Source organism: Acinonyx jubatus, chromosome B1, assembly GCF_027475565.1.
Source record: "Acinonyx jubatus isolate Ajub_Pintada_27869175 chromosome B1, VMU_Ajub_asm_v1.0, whole genome shotgun sequence".
In the NCBI taxonomy this organism is placed as follows: Eukaryota; Metazoa; Chordata; class Mammalia; order Carnivora; family Felidae; genus Acinonyx; species Acinonyx jubatus.
The window spans coordinates 197052035-197074984 of NC_069382.1; the positions used below are offsets into that span (position 1 = coordinate 197052035).

Below are 22950 nucleotides of genomic sequence, written 5' to 3' on the forward strand. Positions count from 1 at the left end.
CGGGCTCCCTCCCATGCTCCCCATGGCCCCTCCTCCACTCCACAGCCACCTGCTGCCTCTTCAGCCTTATTATGATGCCCATTTCATGGAGAAGACACAGAGGGTGGGGGACAGTAAGGGACTCAAAGAAAGCAGCTGAGGCGGGACTCAAGCTCTAACTTTTGGACTCTGGCCTGAGATCCTTCTGTGTCCTGTCTTTCCCAAACCCGGGCCCTACCTGGGGCAGGGATACTGCTCCCCTACTTACCAGGAGTCTGAACAAGCTCAGGGATTGGGCCGGGCCAGAGAAGCCAGTTCCAAGAAGGCTGGACAAACGGTGACCCCAGCGGTGATCCTGAGGGACAAGGAGTACACTGACCCTCTCGGGGTCGCAGCCACCTCGCCAGAAATGGGCACAAGAAATAACCCCGAAGATGTCGGTGTGTCTAGATTCAGGGATGTCCACCCCTCAAACTGGCCCCAGGAAGGGAGGGGAGTGGGGATGGCCAGGGAGAGGGGCCACCCAGGGGTTGCAAGAGGGGGGAGCAGAGGACTGGAAAGAGCCCTGCAGACACCCCACCTTGCCCTGGCTCTCCTTCCACACCCCGCCCAACTCTAGGTGGCCTACCAGCCATCTCCCCGGCACCTGGTCCCTTGGCCACCCACCCCAGCTCCGGAGATCACTCTGTTTCTTCCCCCTGTAGCTCATCGCCATCCCCCTACCCCCATCTTCCTTCCTGGACTTGGAGACCCAGCTCCCTCACCCCCTCCTCCGAGAAGGCCTCGGGGATCCTCCAGGAACCTCAAAGCACCAGAGGGGCGGCACCCCACCCAGACCGTTGCCTAGCTCCCACCCAAGGGCATCCTGAAGCAGCACATCTGTTCTCTGGCCTCCTGGCACAGAGCCAGCGCAAGTGGATGTTAATGGATGAAACTCGAAAATCACGTCCAAGGAGCAGCCAGCCTCACAACCTGGAGTGGGGGGACCTGCTGCTTGTTAGCTGAGTGCTCACGCTGGGTCAGACACGGGCGGTCACTTTACGTTGCCAGATGACGTAATGCGTACACCATCCCTAAGGATAGACCTAAAAATTCCCATTTTATAGGTCAGAAGGCTGAGGCTCTCCCTATCCCCGCCCCCTTCACCATCACCATCCACATTTGTCCTGGAGACACTTCCTCACCACTCACCAAATGCTTTCAAGCAGAGCCTCCCCCTGTCCCAATGGCAGGCTGCTGGGGCTCCTGACTCTCTGTTTCTTTTTGCGGAGGACACGCTTCCCCGGGGGCTTCCCCCCTCTGCCCTCTTTCCTGGCGTCCTTGTCGTACCTCTGGCTCTCACACCTTATTTCTAGACTTCACTCAACACTAGACTCTGCGGCTTCCCTCCAGAAGGTGGTGTTGCGACAGAACCCTCTCCTCTCAGACCCTCACATCTCTCTCTTGTTCACCATGACTTCCCCTGCCCTGTGCGGGGAGCTTGTCCTGTGCCCCTGGCCCGCGCTCACACCCTAGGAGGGCGGCCTGTTGCCATCGTGGCCACGGTGGCGGCGAGGCTTACAGAGTGAACCTTCCCCGAGAAGGGGGAGCCCGCGCGGCCAGCGTGGCGCCTGGATCCCTGCCTCCGAGCCCCCCTCTTCCCTGTTCCCAGCAAGCTTTGAGCGGGCATTCCGCTTGTGACGCCACAGCAAGGTGAGCGGGAATGTGGCCGCCTCTGTGGTCCCTTCACGCAAACCTCCCTGTCCCCTTACAGAGGCTTCAGCGCCTCCCCTCCTGGCCCTGCAGGGGTCTCCCCTCGTGTTCCCTGTCCTTTACCGGCTCCAAGGACAACACCTCCCGGGTTGGGGTTGGGTCGTGATGCTCCCAGCGAGAACAAACAGCCAGCCCGGCCGGGCCCTGCTCTGTGTCTAACTTGTACCCGCAGGATGGGGACAGACAGTGCGTTTGTAGGACTCTCCAGGGTGGGGCTTGGGGGGGACATTGCAAAAGCCCCGACCCTGCCGTCCGCATCCCCTGGCTGTGACCTGTGTGCACACGGGGCCAGTGTTTCCGGAAGTAGCCGGAAGTGCTGGCCACCCGCCCTGCACGGCTCCTGGTCCTCAACTTCCCCCACCCATTGCAGGTCCCCAGCTTCGAGTCAGGCCCTGACCAGAGGGAAGAAGCCAGGAGGCCAGGTGGGCCCAGATGAGTCCCGGGGAGGGGGGGACTCAGGACGAACGGAATCTTAGGGGCTGGGGCCTCTGGCCGCTGACCTCCACCCTGCTCTCTGACCTTCTCCTGGGCGTAGCTGCATTCTGAGCCATTTCTTCTGCAGGACAGACAGGGTTCCTCTGGCGGCAGGGGGATCCCGGGGGCGCCCAACCCACCAGTGAGCAACCTGTGTTCACCCCTCCCTCCCTCCCTCCTGCTCTGACCGCCGCCCACACTCACCTTACTCTGGGACCGGACATTTCTCTGCGGGGAGAGGCATCTGTCCTCAGCACCTCGGTGACCAGGAAAAACTGAGTGTGGCCAGATGGCAGCCCTCCTCCCCTTCGCTGAGGGGCCAGCACCGCAGCCGGGACCCTCAGCGGAGGCCCAAGGAGAGGCAGGTGCCAGAGGGACAGCTCCGCCCCCACCCGGTCCCCAGTGGGAAAGAGCCCGGCTCCCGCCTCGGGCGCTGGGGCACCACCGCCCGCCGTGGAGGGCAGCGGAAGGTCCGGTCCCGAACGAAGGACACACTGGGACTGTCAGGGGGCACTCCTGTCCCGGGATAGTCCAGCCCCGGCTCTCGGCCCCTTCCCGCAGCCCCCTGCACCCTGGGGGTCTGTCAGCTGCATGCAGGGGATGCTGAGGGTTGGAGTCCACAATTCCCGCTCGTGTCTCATTGGGCAGGACGGTGTCATGTGACTTGAGGGAGCCTCAAGGGATGCTGGGAATTCAGTCCATTATTTAGCTCACAGCCCATTGGTCAGGCTGGAGGCACCTGCTGTGGGAGGCAGGATCTAGCTAGGAGTCCCTGCAACTCGCTGAGGCTAAGAGGGGGGTGTGCTCGTCTCACTAGAAGAACGAAGGGGACACTGTTCCTTGGGGGCAATTAGCAGTTCCGTTCACTAATCACCTCTTCACTTGGGGCTCAGGGATGATTTGTGTAGGAGGCTCAGAGAACCTGAGCAGGAGTGACTTGAGTCTTGAGGACATTTCTGTTCACTGCCCAAGCTGGGGTTGGTCTGGGGTCCGCTTGGGCAGCTCTTTGATGTTTCCTCGACTTCTGTGCACCTCCCCTCCAGGTCCCAAGTGGCTGCCACAGCTCCAGGCATCATGTTGCCATACATCCCCACTCAAGGCAAGAAAAGGGACAAAGGGGCATTCGTCCTGACTCTTTTTAGTGAAGGGGGGGAATCTTTCCCAGAGAACCAAGCCGACTTAACCCACATGACTTGTTGGCTCCAACCATGGTCCAGGCCTAACTCTACCTTCCACACAAGTCTTCCAGCCCCTCTGTGGCTCCGTCCTGGTCTCCTCTGCTGCCCCCACACCCTCTGCCTCTTCCCCCACCATCCCTGAGGGCGAGGACCCCACACCACATCCAGACCCCTCCTGCGTGCAGCAGACCCCGACTTCCTCAGCCACCCACGCCTGCCAGCAGTCACCTCTCCTGGCCTGATCCGGCCTTGGGTCTGCTCATGGCTCTGTCCCAGAACCCCAGGGTCATGTGGGCCGCAGGCAGCGTCCCCAAGTCACGGGGGTGGGTAGTTGCAGGCAGTGTGATCGAAGGCCATGGTCTCAGCTCTGGGATGGTTCCAAGACAACACTGGGGGTGAGGCCTGGGAATCAGGAATCAATGGCTGACGGGAGTCTGGGGCTGTCCTTCCCCTGCAGCACTCAACCTGTCATCGGGCTCATGCGGTGGCTCTCAAGTTATGAATGAATAGATGAAGTGTGGGGGGATCCTGGCGTGGCGCCCTCTGTGCTGGGATCTATTGCAGCCAATGCCCGGATGGCACTCCGGCACCCTGGAAGGGCAGGGGGCCCTGGGCAAGCGGGCGTCACCAGCAAGGCCGTGCTCTCTTTGCGGAAGGACACGGGTTCCTGTATGAAACCTCCGGGGTCCGGCCACAGTTCTCTCAGCAGGCCGCCTCCTTTGGTGCTTCCCCCACGACCCCCCCCCCCAATTTGCCCTGGAGGGCGTCCACGCGCCCGTCGTCTCCCGGAGCGACCGTGACCTGAAGGACGCCATGCAGGAGGCCCAGGTGACTGCGGAGTCACACCCGCTGCCGCCTCTGGCCGCTGCCTCCTTCCCTCCGTGTTCAGGGCACGTGACAAAGCCCTCTGCTCTGTCGAGGACTCTGTCCGGGAGTATTCGGCTGACAGCGTGCGACACAAAGGCTAGCCGCGGCCGGTAGCCGTTACCCTCGGGTGGAACCGGGCTCTCGCTGAGCAAGAGAAGTGACATCGGCCTGAGCCCCACTACGTGCCCCGCCGCACGCAGAGCGCACTTCCTGTGTCGCTGCCGGTTCGCCCGCAGCGGACCCTGTGAGCTGGGCGCGTCCCCCCTGCACATCTCAGGTGCAGAAACCGAGTCACGGAGGATTCAGGAAACAGGTGCAGTGCAGGGACCACAGTCAGTGCTAACAACCAGGATTCCCCTGCTTGGTAACCCAGAAAGCTTCCGCACCATCAGGACTGTTAAGAAACAGACCACACGCGTAGTGGGAGATGAGCGGCTCCCCGTGCAGGGGCTCCTCCAGCGCAGCCACTAGGAACTTCTCCTGGGGCCTGAGCAGAGACAGTCCCCCGCTGAGGACGGGGTGGGTGAGGGAGCTGGCTCGCGCCTGCGGAGGGCAGTTTCCACAACCATACGTGGCCCTGGGGGGGGTCAGAGGAGGTCTACCGAGGGGGCGGAGGGGATGGCGTCGTGAACCACTGACAGAGACCCAGGGGTGGCCGGGGAGGCAGATGCAAGGCTGCCGCGTTGTCATGTCGGGCCTCCCTCTGTCCCCTGGGTTTTCAGGGCCAGCAGTTCGTGTAGTGAGGGTCCCCATCCCCGTCGGCTCAGCAGGAAATCTGCACGCACGTCTTGGACCAATTTGACTACTGCTCGTGAGCGGCACCTTCCTTGGGGGGGGGGGGGGGCCTCGTTCTAGGCCTTCTGCCTGCGTCGCCTCAGAAACACCCTCCCAGCCACCCCCTTGGGAGAAGCTCTCAGGACCCTGGCTACAGATAGAGAAACTGAGGCAGGGCCACTCAGCCAGGGTCCGGTGGTCAGCTTGGCAGAGTCAGTGACAGTTGCGTTGGCCAATTCCATCATGGGAGCCGTCAGCCTCTGGGTTCCTTGGGGTGGGAGTCCCTGGGTCCCACCCAGTCTGGCCCTTTGTACCTGGGAGGCCGTGGGGGAGCCGGCTCCCCGCTCCTTGAACAGGAGAAATTGGTGCGCCAGGAGATGGGCAGCTGGTGAGTGGATGCCAGATGTGGGATTCACGACCAGTCACCCCCACTCGTCTAGCCCTGCTCTGTGTCAACGCTGGTTTCCAGCTGGTTTCCAGTGATGTCGTTCATCTATCTTATCAACCAACCCCGGTCAGGATGTTTTATGGATGAAGAAACTGAGGTCCAGAGAGTATCCAAACGGCCACTCCTGGAGGCTGGCCCGCGATCTCCCCATGGCACCCCCTGCTGCCCAGAGTGAGGCAGGGAAGACCCTAACTAGGGGCATCCAGTCCCCGAGTGCCTAGTTGGGGGCTATGCCACACACAGGGTGTGGGCTCCACGAGACGGCTGAGGCAGTGTGGGCCCAGGGAAGATGATGTGTTCAGGTGCCACAGCTGGCGAACCGTAACCCGAGGATTTGAGCCCCATCTTGTCTGCCACCACCGACCTGCCCATCACACAGGTGGGGGAGGAGGCCCGAGTGACAGTCCGAAGTCCCTGAGCTGCACCTGCAGCCTGCCTGTGCAGGATCCTGGACGCCAAGCTGCCTTGCCTTCTTGGGGCGGGGCTCCCCTAACCCTTCCCTCTCCTGCAGGGAGGGCTTTTCCTGGGATGGCTCAGCCGTCTTCCCAGAACCACCCATCATTAGGATATATCCCGGCACGATTCGTCCCGTCTCTCGGCACATCAGATACTACGCCATGGCCCTACTGAAGAACGTGAAGGAGAGGGCCGCCTGGTTCCGAACACCACACGTCCTCTGGCCCTGGGTACTGCAGGGTCCCGGCCCCGGGGTCCACAGCACAGCCCTGGACACCTGTCAGGAGTCAAAATATCATAAGCATTTCAATCAAAATACTGTAACTACACTTGGGTCTTGAAGCAGAGCGGAAGTCGTAACTAGACGATAAAGAAACAAGAACTTGAAATATTTACTTTCCCAACAGTTCAAATGCAGAATGTGCTGTTGGCAAGGAGAACAGAAAGGCCCGCCTAACATGACTTGTGTCCGGATCACACAAGCCTGTCAGGATTGCTCTGTGACCTCCCTCTTCAGAGGCACCATGAGGCCTTTCAGAGAGGCGTCCTGCGGCTGCGTGAGTTTAGGCCATCCTGACACATGTTGCATTCCCATGCTCCTTCTGTGGAGGTTGCTGTCAGCACACGGGGAGGCCTGTCATGACCTTGCCCCCACTCTGCCTGAGGACCCTAGACCCAGCAGCAGGCGTTTGTGGGGCCGCTGCAGCCCTGTGCCCAGGGGTCTGTGCAAGTCCAACAGCGAAGGGAAGTTGCCCATCAGGCTGTCTATCCCCATCACTTTATGTCACGAGCTCACACCAAAATCCTCCGGGCGGGATGATGAAGAATCCTTGTCCTTGGGCAGCGCGAGAGCTAACGCATCCGCGGCCTCATCGCACGGGCAGCTTGTGGGGCTGATTCAGCCTGGGCTCCCCCGTCAGACCTCGTGAGAACTTTCCTCGTTCCCCTCTTGTCTCGTCGGTGCTCGGCGGGCCCCTCCTCGGTGACCCAGGAACCGCAGGTGTTCAGATGTTCCGGCAGAATCTGCAGAGCGCTGCTGGGGTGCGGCCATCACACGGGCCGCACGTCCGAAGCAACTGAACAACTTCATCCAGGCTCATGCTTCTCCTTCTGTCCCAACTACAGGCTTCGCCTCCCCTGGGCCGGACTCCGTCTCTCATGTGCAGTCTCAGAAGACGTCATTTCATGTCTTCCGCCCCATGGCAAAATCTCAACAAGGCTCATTTAGGATTACCGCGACTATTTCTGGGGGGACCTTCTTTTTAATGACACAGTTCTCTCCTTTGACTGAGATGTAATTGGCAGATCACATTATGCTCGTTTCAGCCTGCAACACACCATTCCATATTTGTCTGTATTGCAAAATGACAGGCCCAATAAGTCTATTTGCCGTCCATCACTGATGGATGCTTGGGTTCTCTCCATATTTTGGCTATTGTAAATAATGAGCGTAAATGAACGTTGAGTTGCCTGGATGTGAACGTGGGGGTGCATATCCCCCGTTTTCAAATTAGCGTTTATGTTTTCTTTGGGTAAATACTCAGCGTGGCGTTGCTATGTCATATGGTGGTTCTATTTTTCATTTTTTGAGGGTCTGCCATACTGTTTTCCATCATGGTTCCAACAATGCACAGTCCCACCCACCGTGCACAGCATCCTCTTTTCTCCACATCCTCGCCAACACTTGTTATTTCTAGTGGTTTTCACGATAGCCATTCTGACGAGTGTGCGGCGAAATCCCATTGTGGTTTTGAAGCATATTTCCCTGATGAGGAGTGATGTGGAGCACCTTTTCACGTATGTACCTGTTGCCCATGTGTATGTTTTCTTTGGAACAATGTCTATTCAGATGTCCTGACATATTTTTTAAATGGATTTTTTGCTTTGGGGTATTGAGTTGTATGAGTACTTATGTTACGGATATTCACTCCTTATCACATGTTTGATTTTCAGACATTTTCTCCCATTCAGTAGGTTGCCTCTTCATTTTATTGATGGTGTCCATTGTTGCACAGAAAGCTTTTTTTTTTTTAATATAGTCTTACTTGTTTACTTTTACTTTTGTTGTTTTTGCTTTGGGTGTAAAATCCAAAAAATCATCACCATGAATGAAGTCAAGGACTTTATCCCCTCTGTTTCATTCTAGCAGTTTTATGGTTCCAGGTTTTATATTCAGATGTCTAATCCATTTGGAGTTAGTTTTTGTACAGGATGTAAGATACTGGTCCAGTCTCATAATTTTGCGTGAGGATGTCCAGTTTTCCCAACACCACTTACTGAAGAGACTGTGCTTGCCCCAGTGTATATTTTTGCCTCCTTTGTCACAAATTAACTGACCACATATGTGTGGGTTTATTTCTGGGCTCTCTATTCTGTTTTGTTGATCTATATGTCTGGTGTCATGCCAATACCATACCATTCAGACTACCATAGCTTTACAATGTAGTTTGAAATCAGGGGGTGTGAGGCCTCCAGCTTCGTTCTTCTTTCTCAAGATTTGTCTGACCATTCAGGGTCTTTTGTGTTTCCATACCAATCTGAAGATTGTTTGTTCTATTTCTGCAAATACACCGTTTGAATTTTAACAGGGATTGCATTGAAATCATAGTTTACTTGGGGTGATGTGGACATTTTAACAATATTAATTCTTCCCATCCATGAGCACAAGAGCACATGAGACATTATTTGTGTCGTCTTCAAGTACTTTCATCAATGTCTTAGAATTTTCAGTGTATAGGTCTTTCACCTCCTTGCTTAAATCTATTCCTAGATATTTTATTCTTTTTGATGCATTTATACATGGGATTGTTTCTTAATTTCTCCTTCTGATGGTTCAGTATTAGTGTGCAGAAATGCAACTGATTTTCATATATTGATTCTGTACACAGACACTTGATTGAATTTGTTAGTTCTAACTGTGTCTAGGAGGAGTGCGTGCAAGTTTTTATATGTAACAATGCTATGCCGTCTTCATATAGTGACAGATTAACTTCTTCCTTTCCAATTTGGGTGCCCTTAGTTTCTTTTTGTTGCCTACTTGCTCTGGCTAAGCCTTCCAATGCAACGGTGAATGAATATGTACAAGGTGGGCATCCTTGTCTTCTTCCTCATACAGCTTCCCACCATGGAGTATGATGCTACATTTGGGCTTGTCATAAACGGCCTTTATTATGTTGAGGCACATTCCCTCTATACTCACTATTTGTGAGGTGTTACATCGATGGATGTTGTATGTTGTCAATGGCTTCTTCTACAGCTATAGAGATGATCATGTGGTGTTCTATCCTTTTATTGTTAACATTACACATCGTGTTGATCGGTTGGTGGATTCTGAACCATCCTTGAATTCTTGCAATAAATCCCACTTGATCATGGTGGATGATCCTTCTCATAGATGGTTGACTTTGGTTTGCTAATTTTTGTTGAGTATCGTTGTATGTGTGTGCATCAGAAACATTGGCCTGTAATTTTCTTTTCTGTGGCACCTTTATGTGGTTTGGTATCGGGGTAATGATTTTAGGATATGGGTTTGGATGTATTCCCTCTGTTTCAGTTTTTTCGGAAGAGTGGGAGAATGATAGGTATTAATTCTTCTATAAAGGTTTTGTAGAATTCACCAGTGAAGCTGTCGGGTCCTGAACACGTGTGGCTTGGGAGGTTTTTGACTGAATCTGATTGAATCTCCTTAGTAGTCGTTGGTCTGCTCAGATTTCCTATTTCTTACTGATTCGGTGCTTATGGGTAGTATATTTCTAGGAATTTATCAATGTTTTGACTTCGTCTTTTTGAAAGCAACTTCCAAATCAGTAAACGTGAGTCGTGGCTGTGATCACTGTGATTCGTAATTACTATATTATCAAAAATAATTATTATACTTGTATCAATAATACTGATAGGCTTTAAGAAAATCCCAGAAAGAGAAATAATTTAGACAAATGCCAACACTATGTAATCTCAATTATATGTGGAGTTGAGGAAAACTATACTTATGGAAATAGAGATTAGATCTATGGATGCCAGAGGTGTGGGGGTGGGGAAGTGGGGGAACTGGATGATGGTGTTCAAAAGGTCCAAAGTCCAGTTATAAGGTTAACAAATACTTGAGATGTAAAACATAATATAAGAAAGAAAAAAGGAAGGAGAAGAGAAAGAAAAGGATAAGAAAGAGAAAAAACAAGACAAAAGAAAAGAAAAAAGAAGAGAAGAAAAAAAGACAAGACAAGACAAAAAGAAAGGGTCAACGGTCGCAGTCAGGGAGCTGGTTGGGGTTCTGAGGCTTCCAGGAAGAGTGTGAGGGCCCTTCATGGCGGTTGATGAGGGGCGGGCTCTGCCTGGGCCAGGCTCTCCCTGGAATTACAAGGCTTTGTGCCATGCCCCCTCCCGCAGGGCTGTGACAAGCAGTTCCTCAACGCCTCGCTCCAGTTCACCAACATGGACCTCTGATGGAATTCATCAACTCTAACTCTCCGCCTCCAAGCTTGGCATCTCTGTGGAGCACGCCACACTGGCTGACTACTTCCATGCCATGCACACTCACAGTGTCACCTGGAACATCCACGACCATGGGACTTCCTGCCCTATTCCTCAGGTATGAGCATCTGCAGGTTGGGGTGGAGATCTGGTGCCAGGGAGGGCAGCTCTGCCCTGCTGATGGAGCTTGTGAGGGTCACTGGGGCCGAGACGGGCCCTGTCCCCCCTAGCTGTCTCACCTACACATCTTAGTATAGACAAGATACTCACATAATGGCTCCATAGCACCCATTTTCCCATCTCTCCATTTCCTTCCCTTCCAGAGAGATGTCAGGTTCCAGCCCCATGCGGGGCTGGAACTGGGCTGAGCCCTGCGCTGACACGGCCATGAGACGGGTTGGTCTAGTCTCTTGTCGCCTTGGTCTCTGGTCTGGGTGGTGAGAATGTGGGCAAATTGTTCTGAGGACGTTACCATTCAGAGCGTGTGGTTGGAGAGCTGGCTGGATGCAGAGATGAGAGGAGATTCATGACTGTGGGCGTGGTCACAGTTTAGGTGGGAGGGGCTACTGCATTGTGGGAGGGCTTACGGCCCAGAAGAAAGAGGACATATTGAAGTACGCGGGGTTACAGTTGAGTGGAAAGGGATACATTGACCTGGGAGGTTAATTCACTGTGGGAGGGGATACATTCAAGTGGGCGTGGTTACTGTAACGGTGGGTGTGGCCGCACGGAAGTGGGCAGGGAGATAGTGAGATGGAAGGGTCACATCCGTGAGGCCTTGGCTCCATTCAGGTGGGAGGGCTTCCTGGGTGTGTGCTTGGTTACAGTAGAGGTGGGAGGGGTTAAATTTGATATGGGCATGGTCATAGTTGAAGTTCAGGACTACATCCCTGTGGGCGGGGTTACAATCCAGGTAGGAGTGGCTGCAGTGGGCGGGGCTGCATCTAGGAGGCGGAGATGTGGCACAGTCCTGCAGGTGTATTCAATGGGCTTGGCTCCCTCCCTGAAGGCCCCCGGGCAGAGACAATTTTATGTGGACACTGGACAGGTGAGGTGAGCCCTGGGCCCTGCTCTGAGTCACTGGGGCCTTGGGAAGGCAATAGGCCTGCCTGGTGCCTAAAGTAGAGCTCAGGCTGTGGGGTGCCTCTGCCCGACCAGGACCCTCAGCCTGCCGGAGGAGCTGTGGGCAACATGGTCTAGCGGTCCCCACAGCCTGCGGCCTTTCCCCGGAGAGCATGGCTACCCTTCCCGGTGTGGCTCAGGTCCCGTGGGGCAAGGTCAGGGAAGGCAGGCACAGCCCAGCCAGGAGGAGGCGGGAGGCAAGAACAGTAGGAACTGTCACCCACCTTGTGAGACCCAGCCGCCCCCGGAGGCACCCAGCCCCACCCTGCTCCCACCCAAGCCTTGGTCAGGCCTCATCCTCTGTGCAGGTCAGGACGGCAGCTACCGGACCCCTCAAGTCCCCACGCCATCCCACCTCCCAGGTCTGCCAGAGGGACGCGCTGATGGCAGGCTTGTCCCGGGACCCCCCATTGCCCTCGAGTCCCATGCGAAGGCCTCTGCCTGCACTCAGAGTGCATCCCAGGCAAGGGCAGCCCACTTGGCCCCCATCGCACTCTCCTCTCCCCCCAAGTCTCCCAGATCCTTTGCTCACATGCTGTTCCAGGCTTCCGAGGTCTACCGTCGGCTCTCAGGTCCCCCACCCAGTCTTTCAGCACCCAGGCCTGGCCCAGCCCAGCCTGAAGCTCCCACTTTCCCCAGCCCCTCCCAGGGATCCTGGGCCACTCCCAGCCTGGCCAGAGCAGGGGTCTGTGGCTGCCTCCGTAGGTGACCCAGGCAGACCGGCCTCCCAGCCCCAAGCTTCCCCAGCTTTTCTGGGGCTTTGGTTCAGCAAGACCCCAGGGCAGAGAGACTCTTCCCAACCGCCAGCCCTTCTATCCAGATCCATTTCAGGCCTGGACCGGCTTCTACGCATCCCACAGCGGGCTCAAGGGGCTGGCGAGGCGAGTCAGCACACTGCTGTATGCCGGGCAGTCCGTGTCCACTTACTACGTGTGGCCGGCCCCCCAGCAGCACCTGGGCCTGGACCGGGCCCTGAAGCAGCTGCAGTGGCCCCCTGGGCGGTCTCCGAGGTGACGTCACACGTCTCAGTGACGGTACCAGGTTGCAAACCCCCTGTGCGGTGTGCTGTCCCAACCCCTGGTCACTAGACGTCCACTTTCCAGATGAGAACACTGAGGAGGCCTGTGGTCACAGGCAAGTGCATGTGGACGTGGGCCAAGGCAAGGACAGTGACAGTGTTCAGCTGGGGGCTTCAGGAAGCTTTCGGGCCAAATTTATGCAGAGGGTAAAGGGCAAGATGGGGCTCAATCCCAGCTCAGCCATGTGGCCTCAGGCACCTTTGCCCTCGCTGAGCTCAAATTCGTCCCAGTGCAGCGAGAGCACGTGGCCACCCCAGGGTAGGGGCAGTAGAATACGATGGCAGAATACGATCTGCCCGGTACGGCGGCTGCCCTGAGGAAGTTGTCCCATCTTTCTATCTCCACCTGTCCCCCGTGTACAGATGGGAAACCTGAGGCCCAAGAAATCCTATAACTTGTCCTCACCCGCCAGAAAAGAGCCATGCTGGCCATGACATCTGCACACTCACCTAAAGGGAGTTGCTGGCAGAATGTGTGCTGGGGGTGAAGTGGATAGAATTTAGAGTCTATCAGAGCAGGCAGGACAAGTGGCTTCACCAGGTGGAGCCTCCGTTTCCCCTCAGGGAAGGTGAGCTGATCCCGTTCCCACCTTGGTACAGAGACAGGAGGGTGCCTGGAGCATTCCAGCAGCTTTTATAGGAAGACTGGGCGGCAGAGACGAACCTGGGACGGGACCCATCCAGATGTCTGTTTCTTGCCCAAGCCAGGGGACTCAGGCAGTGGGTGTCCACAAGGTCACCAGCCCCTCTGAGACTCAGTTTCCTCTTGTGAGAAGTGGGAGGGACCCTCACCTTCTCCACAGGCACCTGGCGAGAGGGAAGGAGAGCCAGCACCTGGGAGGTGAGCGGGTGCTCTGGAGAGGCAGGTCCCGATCCCATGCTTCCCCTACTCTGGTCGGGCTACGGGTGCAGCACCACGACGCCATCCCTGGGACTGAGACGCCCAAGGTGAGGGACATGTATGTGGAGAATCTGAGCGCGGGGCTGCACGGCGTGCACAAGCTGATGGCCTCCATCGTCCAGGACAGGACCCCAGCCCACTCAGGTAAACGAGGCCCCCGCAGGATGCTTCTGCAGACCTGGGAGGAGGCTGTGACCGTCCTGACCAGAGAGCCCGCGGGGTCACGGAGCGGCACTGGAACACCTGAGTCTCAGTCTTGAACCACCTCCCTTGTGTGCCCCTGAACTTGGCACGTGCCTTGACTGCTCAGAGGCTCCTGTCCTGTCTGTGATGTGTGACCCTTAGACTGATAAGCGGCAACTTGCTTTGGCATCTGCTAAGCACGCATCACGCAGGGTTTAACGTAATGCCTGGAAAGTCCGGAAGCTGGGAACTTCCACTATCCTCACCGTGTAGGGGCACACATAGCAGAAGCAGAGAGGTTGTGGACGGGCTCAGGGTCGCTCAGCCAGGAAGTGCGGAGCAGGGATTGAACCCGCGGCCCCGCACTGCCCTGATTGCAGAGGATGCAGGGATCCTCAGGAGCCTGAACCCAGCCTGGATCCCCAGCGCCCTCTGAAGTTCAGTTTGGGCGCGGATCTCCAGCCTGTTTGAAGGGAGGCTTCTGTGGGTGTAGAGTAACTGGTGATGCCAGTTTGGGACTGAGGAGCTTTCTTGAACCAGGAAGTCCTGGGGGCACCGGCACACGTTGGTCTCCCTTCACGTGCCCGACACATCCCGTGCACAAGGCCTGCTGCCCCTCCCCCAGCTCCACACATCAGCCAGACCGGGTCACGGTGCATCCTCACAACTGACCTCACCGCACACCTGGCCGCCCCCCTCCCCCCGTGTCTGTGTGTAGTGCCATCTGACCGTCAGACCGGGGAAGGGCCCCAGGGACCAGGCCTGCGGCACACAGGATCACAGCCCACAGATCACGGGGTTGGTGGGGGAGGCAGTGGCAGCCGAGCTGGAGTCTGGGGTCTGAGTTCCCTGCCAGGTGGGGCCATCCATTCCCGTGTCCTCACCAGGGTGGCCTCCCCGAGGAATGAACTGGCAGAGGAGGTCAGGAAAGGTGTCCCAGTCACAGGGAAGAGCCTGGGCAGAGGCGGGGGCCGGGAGGTGTGTGATGTGTTCAGGGATCCGGGAATCATCAGACATGGCCAGAACTGCCCTCGCTGGGAGTAAGGATAGAACAGACATGGAAGCCAGGCCACATCGCTGGGGCTCAAATGCTGGGCTAGGTGATTAGACTGGCCCCGCCAGCCTCCCGAGAATTCTCCAGTCCCTCCCGATACCAAGCACTCAAATTGGCAGCCAGACCTTAGTAGCGGGTCACGTTGGGCAGGTGACTGTATTTCTCTGGGCCTCAGTTTCCTCATCAGTCAAGTGGGGCTGTCAGGGAGTGATGTGAGAGGAGCAGGGGAACCTCAGCTCTCCGGAGGGACCCTGTGTGTTCCCTTCCAGCCTTCCCTGCCCGGGGACCGGGAACAGAGCCCTGAGCAGAGGATGGGGTGCCGAGTGTAGGAGCCGACTAGCCCACCGGTCCCGATACACAGGTCCCCTGGGAGCTCTCAGGGCTGTGTCTCACCTGCCTCCATTTCCATGTGACAAGGGCACCCAGGTGTGTAGGGTGAGTCAAAGGGCAGCAGGTAAAGCCAAGTCTCTGCGTTTAGACCCAGAACGTGGGGGACACGTTGTCGTGGTCTTCAACCCCTTGGCCTGGACAGTCACCACCATCATTACCCTGACTGTGGACTCCTCCTGGGTCAGCATCACCGATGCGTCAGGCCACCCGGTGCTTGCACAGGTATGGGAGTGACACCAGCTCATGGCGGGCACGTCCAGAAGTGGGAGAAGTTAAAGGAAACGTGTACCGACGGGGTCCTCGCTTCGAGGACATCCCCATGGGAACCCATATCCAGTGAGGGTCCTGCGATCCACCATGGGACAGACACTGGGCCTTGGGCATCTGAAGTGGCCCGAAGTGCCCCCCACTGTCCCCTCCTTGTAGGACTTCCTGGGTGGTCTGACCTGGTTGGGTGGCTTCTCCTCAGCCCCCTCCCTCGGGTGTGTTGATATTCTCATGTAAATTTCCACCTTTTCTGGGAAAGGCCCTCAAGAGTCTTGAAAGGGGCGCCTCGAGGAGGTGCTGGTGTTCCAGGCTGGCCCAGCTGCCTGTGCCTGCACACCCAGACACCTGATGCGCAAGGTCTGTTCTCATCCTTTCCACTGCCTAGAGCTGCAGGGGTGTCCCAGGGTACCCTGCCCGTCCCCCGGGGCCACTGTTTTCCTGGGGATGTGCAGGGGGTGCTGACATCATTCAGCAAACCCTCCGAATGCACATTCTGGTCCAGCTGGGCTGAGTGCTGAGCCCCTGGGCACGAATGTCATGCTCAGAGCAGGGAACAGCAGGGGTGCCTGGAAGGAAGGGCAGTTGCTGATGCTGGTGCCCGAGGAGTGAGGGAGGCCAGGCAGGGAGATGAGGCTGGGGCCGGGTCCTGTCGAGCAGGGAGGTGCCTGGAGGGAAGTCAGCTCAGTCCATGATGGAAAGACCCTGCTGCCTCGTGGGTAGTGAGCACCCAGTCCAGGAGGTATGCAAGCCACAGGTTACGGAGGAGACTGAGGGGTTTTCCAGCCCTGAAACCCACATTGTGTCCTATCCCACTGGCCTTGCAGGTCCAGAAATCAAGGGAGAAACAACCTACATACGACCTGCATGTGCTGACCACCTTCCGGGCCTCAGTTACCGGCACTACGGCATCAGGAGCACCGAGGGGGCCCAGACGGGCATCCACGAACCAGTTGCCACCATAGTTAGTTCCACCCAGTTTGGGCGCAGGCCGTGGACGTGCACTGGTCCAGGGATCAGGCACCTGTTGCAGGTGAAGAATGACATTACAACACCGTGTTCCTGGACCGTGACACCAACCTGATGCACAGCATGTGGGAGAGGTGAGGTGCAGCCATTGCTGGTTCTGAGGCAGAGGCGTGTCCTGGGACCTGAGCTGTCACTCCCCACCTGTCTCTGTCCTCACCTGCTATGGGAACCACCAGAAGGTGGTGAAGGCCCTTCCTGCATTAGCATCTTGACTTCTGTATTGTCAGATTAGACCAGTACAAGAAAGCCCTTCTTGAACCTTATCATTCCAGGGCTGTCGGTCCCTAACAAAAGTTGAGGACCCACTCCGGGGAAATATATGCTATTCACATCGTGCATTTTCTTAAATTTAAAGCAACATAAATCATCCCGTCTGTCCACCAACTGCTAAATCACTCATCCACCCATCTCCTTACCTCCCGTTTACCTATCCATCCATCCATGCATACAACATACCTACATATTGCATACATACCTACGTACTTACCTACATACCTACATACATACACTATCTCTCTTGTTCATGCATCCATCCAACCACCCACCCGCCCACGCATCCACTAAGCCCCGGTTCCCTCCATGTATCCACACACAAACCACCCCTCCATCCGCCCATCTGCCCCGCCCACCCACTCACCCTCCCACTCATCTATATGTTGACCCAACCACGTGTGCATCCACCCACGCCTCCGCCCACTCACTCACCCAGCCAGCCATCTGTTTACATATCCACTCATTCAGCAACTAATTGTTGGCAGCAGAGAAGGCAGGTGACCTCCAGGAAAAGGGCCTCCCAGATGTTTAGAGCCAGCCCTGTCCATACTCGGGCCACATCCAGGTAGTTTTCATTCCACCCCACCTGCCTCTGCTCGAACAGCCACTTGCTTTTCTTGAAGTGACCTCCCAACAGCCCTGGAAGTGCGGGAGAAGCAGGAGGTCTGGGGGGAGTGTCTGGAAGAACGTCAGAGTGAAGGAGCGAGAAGGGAAGGGGAGCACGGCTGTGAGGTGAGTGGTACCTGGGGCTCAGCCCCAAGCCAGCTGTCCACAGCTGTGCACCCACAGAGCAACCAAGCAGCCACCGCATGGCACCCCATCAGGAGCTCTGCCCTTCGGTCATTGCACAGGCCCTTCTCGAGAGAGCACGGAGCAGGCAGGACGGGCCGACCGCAGCCAGTGTGGGTGGTCAGTGAAGAGCGGGGACCGCAGTGAGTTTCTGAAGGGATGTTGGGGGCACGCAGCCAAGGCCAGAAGGGAAAGGCCTTGGGGCCAGACTAAAGACAAGGATTCTTTCTCTCCCCTTCAAAGGGCGAATGGGCCCCTTCTTGGATGCCTCCTCTTCCTCCCTGTCCATCCCCACCACAGTAGCACAGAAATTCCCGAAATCGGTCAGAAGTAACCACTTCTTCACGTTCTGCCTTGTGGCAGGGCCACCTCCTGGTCCCGGTCGTGGTTGTGCCTTAGCACACACACAGATGTACAATCTATATACATGTCTACACCACATATGCATCTACACAATATACGTGTCTACACCGTATACCCATCTACACCACATACCTATCTACACTAGGTACGCATCTACACCATATACACGTCTACACCGTGTACGCATCTACACCATGTACGTGTCTACACCATCTATGCATCTGCACCATATACCTATCTACACCATGCACTCATCTACACCATATACATGTCTTCACCATATATGTGTCTACACCACATACCCATCTACACCATGTACATGCCTACACCCTATACATGTCTGCACCATACACCTGTCTATATCATATACCCGTCTACACCATATATGCATCTACACCACATACTTGTCTACACCACATACCCGTCTACACCATATACCTGTCTACACCACATATGCATCTATACCACATACCCGTCTACACCATATAACTGTCTACACCATATTCCTGTCTATACCATATACTGGTCTATACCATATATGCATCTACACTACATACCCGTCTACACCATATACCCATCTACACCATATACCTGTCTACACCATAAACCCGTCTACACCATATACCCGTCTACACCATATATGCATCTACACCACATACCCGTCTACACCATATACCCGTCTACACCACATACCTGTCTATACCATATACCTGCCTACACCATATACCCGTCTACACCATATATGCATCTACACCACATACCCGTCTACACCATATACCCATCTATACCACATACCTGTCTACACCATAGACCCATCTACACCATATATGTGTCTACACCATGTCTTCAGTGCATGTGGTCTGAGGCCAGTGATGTCGGGAAACCCAGCCTTACGTGACTCAGTGTGAAATGGGTTAATATTCTCTGCCCTCGGGCGTCTGGAGAACTTGATGAGGTAAGGTGAGTGAGGGCGCTGGCTCCTGACACCTGGGCATCTGGGTCAGCAGGACAAAGGCCCCCGCTTGTGCCGGTTGGGGTCCTGCGGAAAGGAGTAGGGTGGGCCCAGCTGGCCGCCTGGAGAGCAGGCACCACCTCCGCGGGAAGCTACCCCTCGGCTTATGCTCTCAGAGCCCTGTTATGTAGCCTCTGTCGCCCTCCAGCTTTGGGTCCCCTCTGGCACATGGGAGGAATCTGAGGCCACTATGGCTCGGGGAGGAGGGGGCGTCTCATGGGCTTTATCTGATGCAAGTGCACGAGCTTCACCGAGCGGCCTCGTGCCTGTCACTTACTCTGCCGAGATCACTCGTGTTCACAGGTCGAGGCTGGTGTCTGCAGAGAGGGCTCGTTAGCCTGCTCCCCGATGGCGAGGACCGTGCTCGGGACATGTGTGCACAAACATAATACTGTTTCCCCTTTCCCGTCTCTGCAGAGAGAGTAACCGCAACAATGATACGGATCCGCAGCCCATTTCTAATAACTACGCATCTGCACCCAATGAGACCGCGAAGCGCCCCCCGGAAACCAGTGGGAATGCAGATTGTGGCGGGGGAGCTCAGGGCCGAGATCCGGCAGTACCCCTACAGGTGCGCTCGGGCTCCCCCAGGGTCGTGCGAGGCGCACGTGGGCGGGGCCCTGACGGGATGAGTGTCCACGTTTGCTCCGGTTACCTGCTCTGGGACCCGTGCTTGGCACATGGTCGTTCTCCATGGGAGCTTGATGGAGAAAGGGTTACTCTGCTCCCTGGCCTCCTGGCTCCATCGCACGTGCTGTGTGCCTCGTAGAGGGTGTCCAACTTCAGAGCTGGGACAGGAACCCACAGGGGCAATGACTCACGCAGGAGGGGAGTCTCGCGTTTTCATGACAGCACAGCGTTTTCATGACAGACCTAAGCCATCCAGGCAGAGCACCCCAGCTCCTGCTTATCAAGAACCTGGACCTGGCTCCTCCCATAATATGCCCAGGAGGGCTCCCTGCCCCCCTGCCCTAGCTGCAGACAGGAAGGAGGGAGGGAAGGTGGGATCAAAACCAGGAAGGAAGGAAGGAGGAAGGAAGGAAGGAAGGAAGAAGGAAGGGAGGGAGGAAGGGAGGGAGGAAGAAGGAAGGAAAGAGGAAGGAGGAAAGAAGAAGGAAGGAAGGAGGAAGGAAGAAAGAAAGAAGGGAGGGAGGAGGAAGGAAGGAAGGAAGGAAGGGCGAGCCACTAGTTCCCAAAGCCTGACCCACAGATTTGGCTTCTGCTCCAGGAGGGTGAGGGACACGGATCACACATAGGCCATCTACTCCCGACTCACCCACGTCCCACGCAGCCATGGCAGAGAGCTGCTCTGCCATCGCATCGAGCAGGAGTGCCGGGGGCGGGGGGGGGGGGGGGCCTTGCAGCTGAACCACGAGGCCATCCTGAGGACCAGCACCAGTCTACACAACCGCCGGGTCCTCTCCTCGGACAACAGCGGCTGCTGGATGCAGTGGAGGCACTTCCGGAAATACGCGAACAACATGAACAACATCACTCGGGTACAGCCTGCGATGCCACGGGGGGTCCCTGACGGCCCTTGTCCAGAGGCCAGAGCGGGGAGCCCGTTAAAGCAGCCCCTTGCAGTGGCAGAGCCCCCTTGCCCAGCTGTGCAGTTAGGGGTGGAGGCCCCGATCCGGGTCACACCTGGCGTCTGGCGCCCCCACATGCAGAGGAATGTCCCCGTCCCCACCCGTGCCTCAGTTTCCTCTCGGGTAAGATGAGCGCCTCATCAGGGGTGGGTCTGAGGATTCCGAGATGATGCCAGTCAAGGCGGAGCGGGGCCTGACCCACGTCAGCTGATCCTCGGAGATCTCTGCCTGGTGGAAGCCGTGAGCACGGCCCGAAGCCGGACATCAGCTCCCACCACCTTGGCCTCCAGCCCCGTGACCTGGGGCAGGTGACCAGGAGCCCCTCTATGGCTCCCTGCCGACCCGACCTAGGGAACAACCCCCTGGCCAGAGCTGGGCGGGTCAGCGGGAGCAGCCCCTACGAAGCCGGCGCTGGGGGCCTCCTATGCCTTCAGTCAACGTCACCTCTTTCCCATCCGTGGGGGCCCGTAGGGGTATGTCCCCACCCTGCTCGGCTTGCGAGTTCTGGTCCCTCTCCTCCCCTTGCTAGTTCTTCTCCGCTAGGCAAGGGCTCCGGACCGTCCACGTGGGTCCGCCCAGGACATTCGGCTCCAGCCGGTCACAGAGCAGCGGGGGGATGTGGCCGCTTTCCCGGACCCCACGTGGCCCTTTCTCTCTGTAGCCCCCATCGGCCTCCCACCCAGTTCGGGCTGGACCCCACACATCCCTCATCGCTCCTGCAGGAGTGTGCGCTCGGGTTTGCACCCTTTGTCCAGGTGGGGAGACTGAGGCTTGAGTGGGCTGAGTCCCCAGCTCATGTGGTCGGGACGCAGCGGAGCCGGTTTGAAGGACAGTCTGTTGGTCTCCACAGTCAGAGCCTCGACCGTACGTCTCCCCGCCCCACCGGGGCTACCGCTGTGCCCGTGCGGGGGGCTCCCTGGGGTGGCCAGACGGGGGCCCCCCGACCTCCAGCCTGGCGATGTTTGTGTCCGCAGAATCACTACCCCGTGGTTCAGTCCGCCTTCCTCGAGGACAACAGAAGCGGGCTCGTGCTGCCGTCCCAGCAGGCACGCCGCGACTCCAGCCAAGGGAACGGGCACGTGGAGGTAGGAAGGGGCCCCACGGCCACCCCCCCGGGCAGGAGCAGGTAGAGGCGGGCCTGTTGCTCGCTCTTCCCTCCAGGTCATGCCCCATCGCCGGTGTGGAACAATTTGGACTGGGGTCTGGGTACCAGCCTCACGCTGAACGACACCTCCGTCGTCTTCCCTGTGCTCTGGCCGCTGCTGGGACCCCGGCCCCTCACCACGGGCCTGCTCCAGGGGGGTGGGCGGGCGCGACATCGAGAGCCAAACAGTAAGGGGGTGTTCGTCCCAGAATGAACTTGGGCAGACCTGGGGGGTGGGCACCGTGATGGGGACAACTGCGGGCAGAAGGCAGCTCACGTGTCTCTGATCCAAAATCCTTTTAATATGTGGGCAAGGACAGCTGGGTGACTCAGTCGGTTGAGCGTCTGACTTCGGCTCAGGTCATGATCTCATGGTTTGTGGTTCGAGCCCACGTCAGGCTCTGTGCCAACGGCTCAGAGCCTGGAGCCTGCTTCTGATTGTGTGTCTCCCTCTCTCTCTGCCCCTCCCCTGCTTATGCTCTGTCTCACTCTCTCTCAAAAATAAACATTAAAAAACAATTTTTTTTCATATATGGGCAAACTGTGGTGCAGAGAGGTCCGGGTTCACTCAAGCTCATGTAGCTGGTGTGAGTGGATCTGAGACTCACTTCAATTCGATCTTCTACCTTCGCCCTGAATGCTTCATTTTCTGCTCTAATGTCTCCTTTTCTGTCTCAATATGACATATTTGGCCTGATGCCTTCAGCCCTAGAGGATCAACATTAAAAGACTTGTTCTATCCGATTTCTGGGTATGCCGTCACCAGGTGAGGGTGGTTCTAGTCCCTGGTCTGGTCAGCAAAGCTCATGCATTGCCTCCACTCAGAGCTCTGTAGATTTACAAAAGTTCCGTGCGTCTACTGAAATAACTGAACACGAGAAACAGTAAGTAACAACTGTGATTAAAGATGGGACTTTGGAGCAGCCCTTACACAATGAAACACCCAGATGCAACTTGGTGTGTTTCTCACTCCACCTTGTACTGGGGCTGCTTCTCCTCACTTGCAGAGGTTTTGATGAGATGTGGTTACAGTTTCTCCTTTCTTCAGTTTTAGAGCCGGGACCCTCCCAGGGCTTTAGAAGCACGTAGGCTCTTTCTTGGTCACGCAAGAAGCACTTATTGAGTGCTTGCTGGGTGCTGCACAGCATAGATGTGTAAGGGCCAGGGCTCTCCTGAAGGACCTCCTGAGCTGTCCACTGGGGCGCCTGCTCATTCAGACCTAGGGTTAGGGAGCACGGGGAGCGGTGCTGAGGAGAGAGCCTGGGGTTTTGTGCTTTGGGGACGCAAAGCCTGGAAGAGATCAGGGTCCAGTTTGAGGGGTGTCAGTTGAAGTTCTCTTGTTTGTAAGTAAAAGAAAGGGA

The 22950-nt window shown here is 56.6% G+C and overlaps 1 protein-coding gene across 1 annotated transcript in view; it reads left to right on the forward strand.

Annotated features, from left to right (window-relative positions):
- The window catches only part of MAN2B2 (mannosidase alpha class 2B member 2), a 30709-nt gene extending 8906 nt beyond the window's left edge, over nt 1-21803 (forward strand). The window contains 24 exon segments of the mRNA XM_053216183.1: nt 1495-1671; nt 1765-1819; nt 2102-2153; nt 4040-4122; nt 4125-4211; nt 4973-5059; nt 5925-6158; nt 10315-10360; nt 10363-10391; nt 10394-10490; nt 10493-10516; nt 12341-12530; nt 12655-12745; nt 13199-13643; nt 15215-15348; nt 16218-16269; nt 16272-16438; nt 16441-16493; nt 17482-17624; nt 19274-19427; nt 20085-20355; nt 21420-21530; nt 21607-21622; nt 21625-21803. Coding sequence (XP_053072158.1) covers nt 1495-1671; nt 1765-1819; nt 2102-2153; nt 4040-4122; nt 4125-4211; nt 4973-5059; nt 5925-6158; nt 10315-10360; nt 10363-10391; nt 10394-10490; nt 10493-10516; nt 12341-12530; nt 12655-12745; nt 13199-13643; nt 15215-15348; nt 16218-16269; nt 16272-16438; nt 16441-16493; nt 17482-17624; nt 19274-19427; nt 20085-20355; nt 21420-21530; nt 21607-21622; nt 21625-21803 — 2977 coding nt within the window.
- Nucleotides 21804-22950: the final 1147 nt, after the last annotated feature.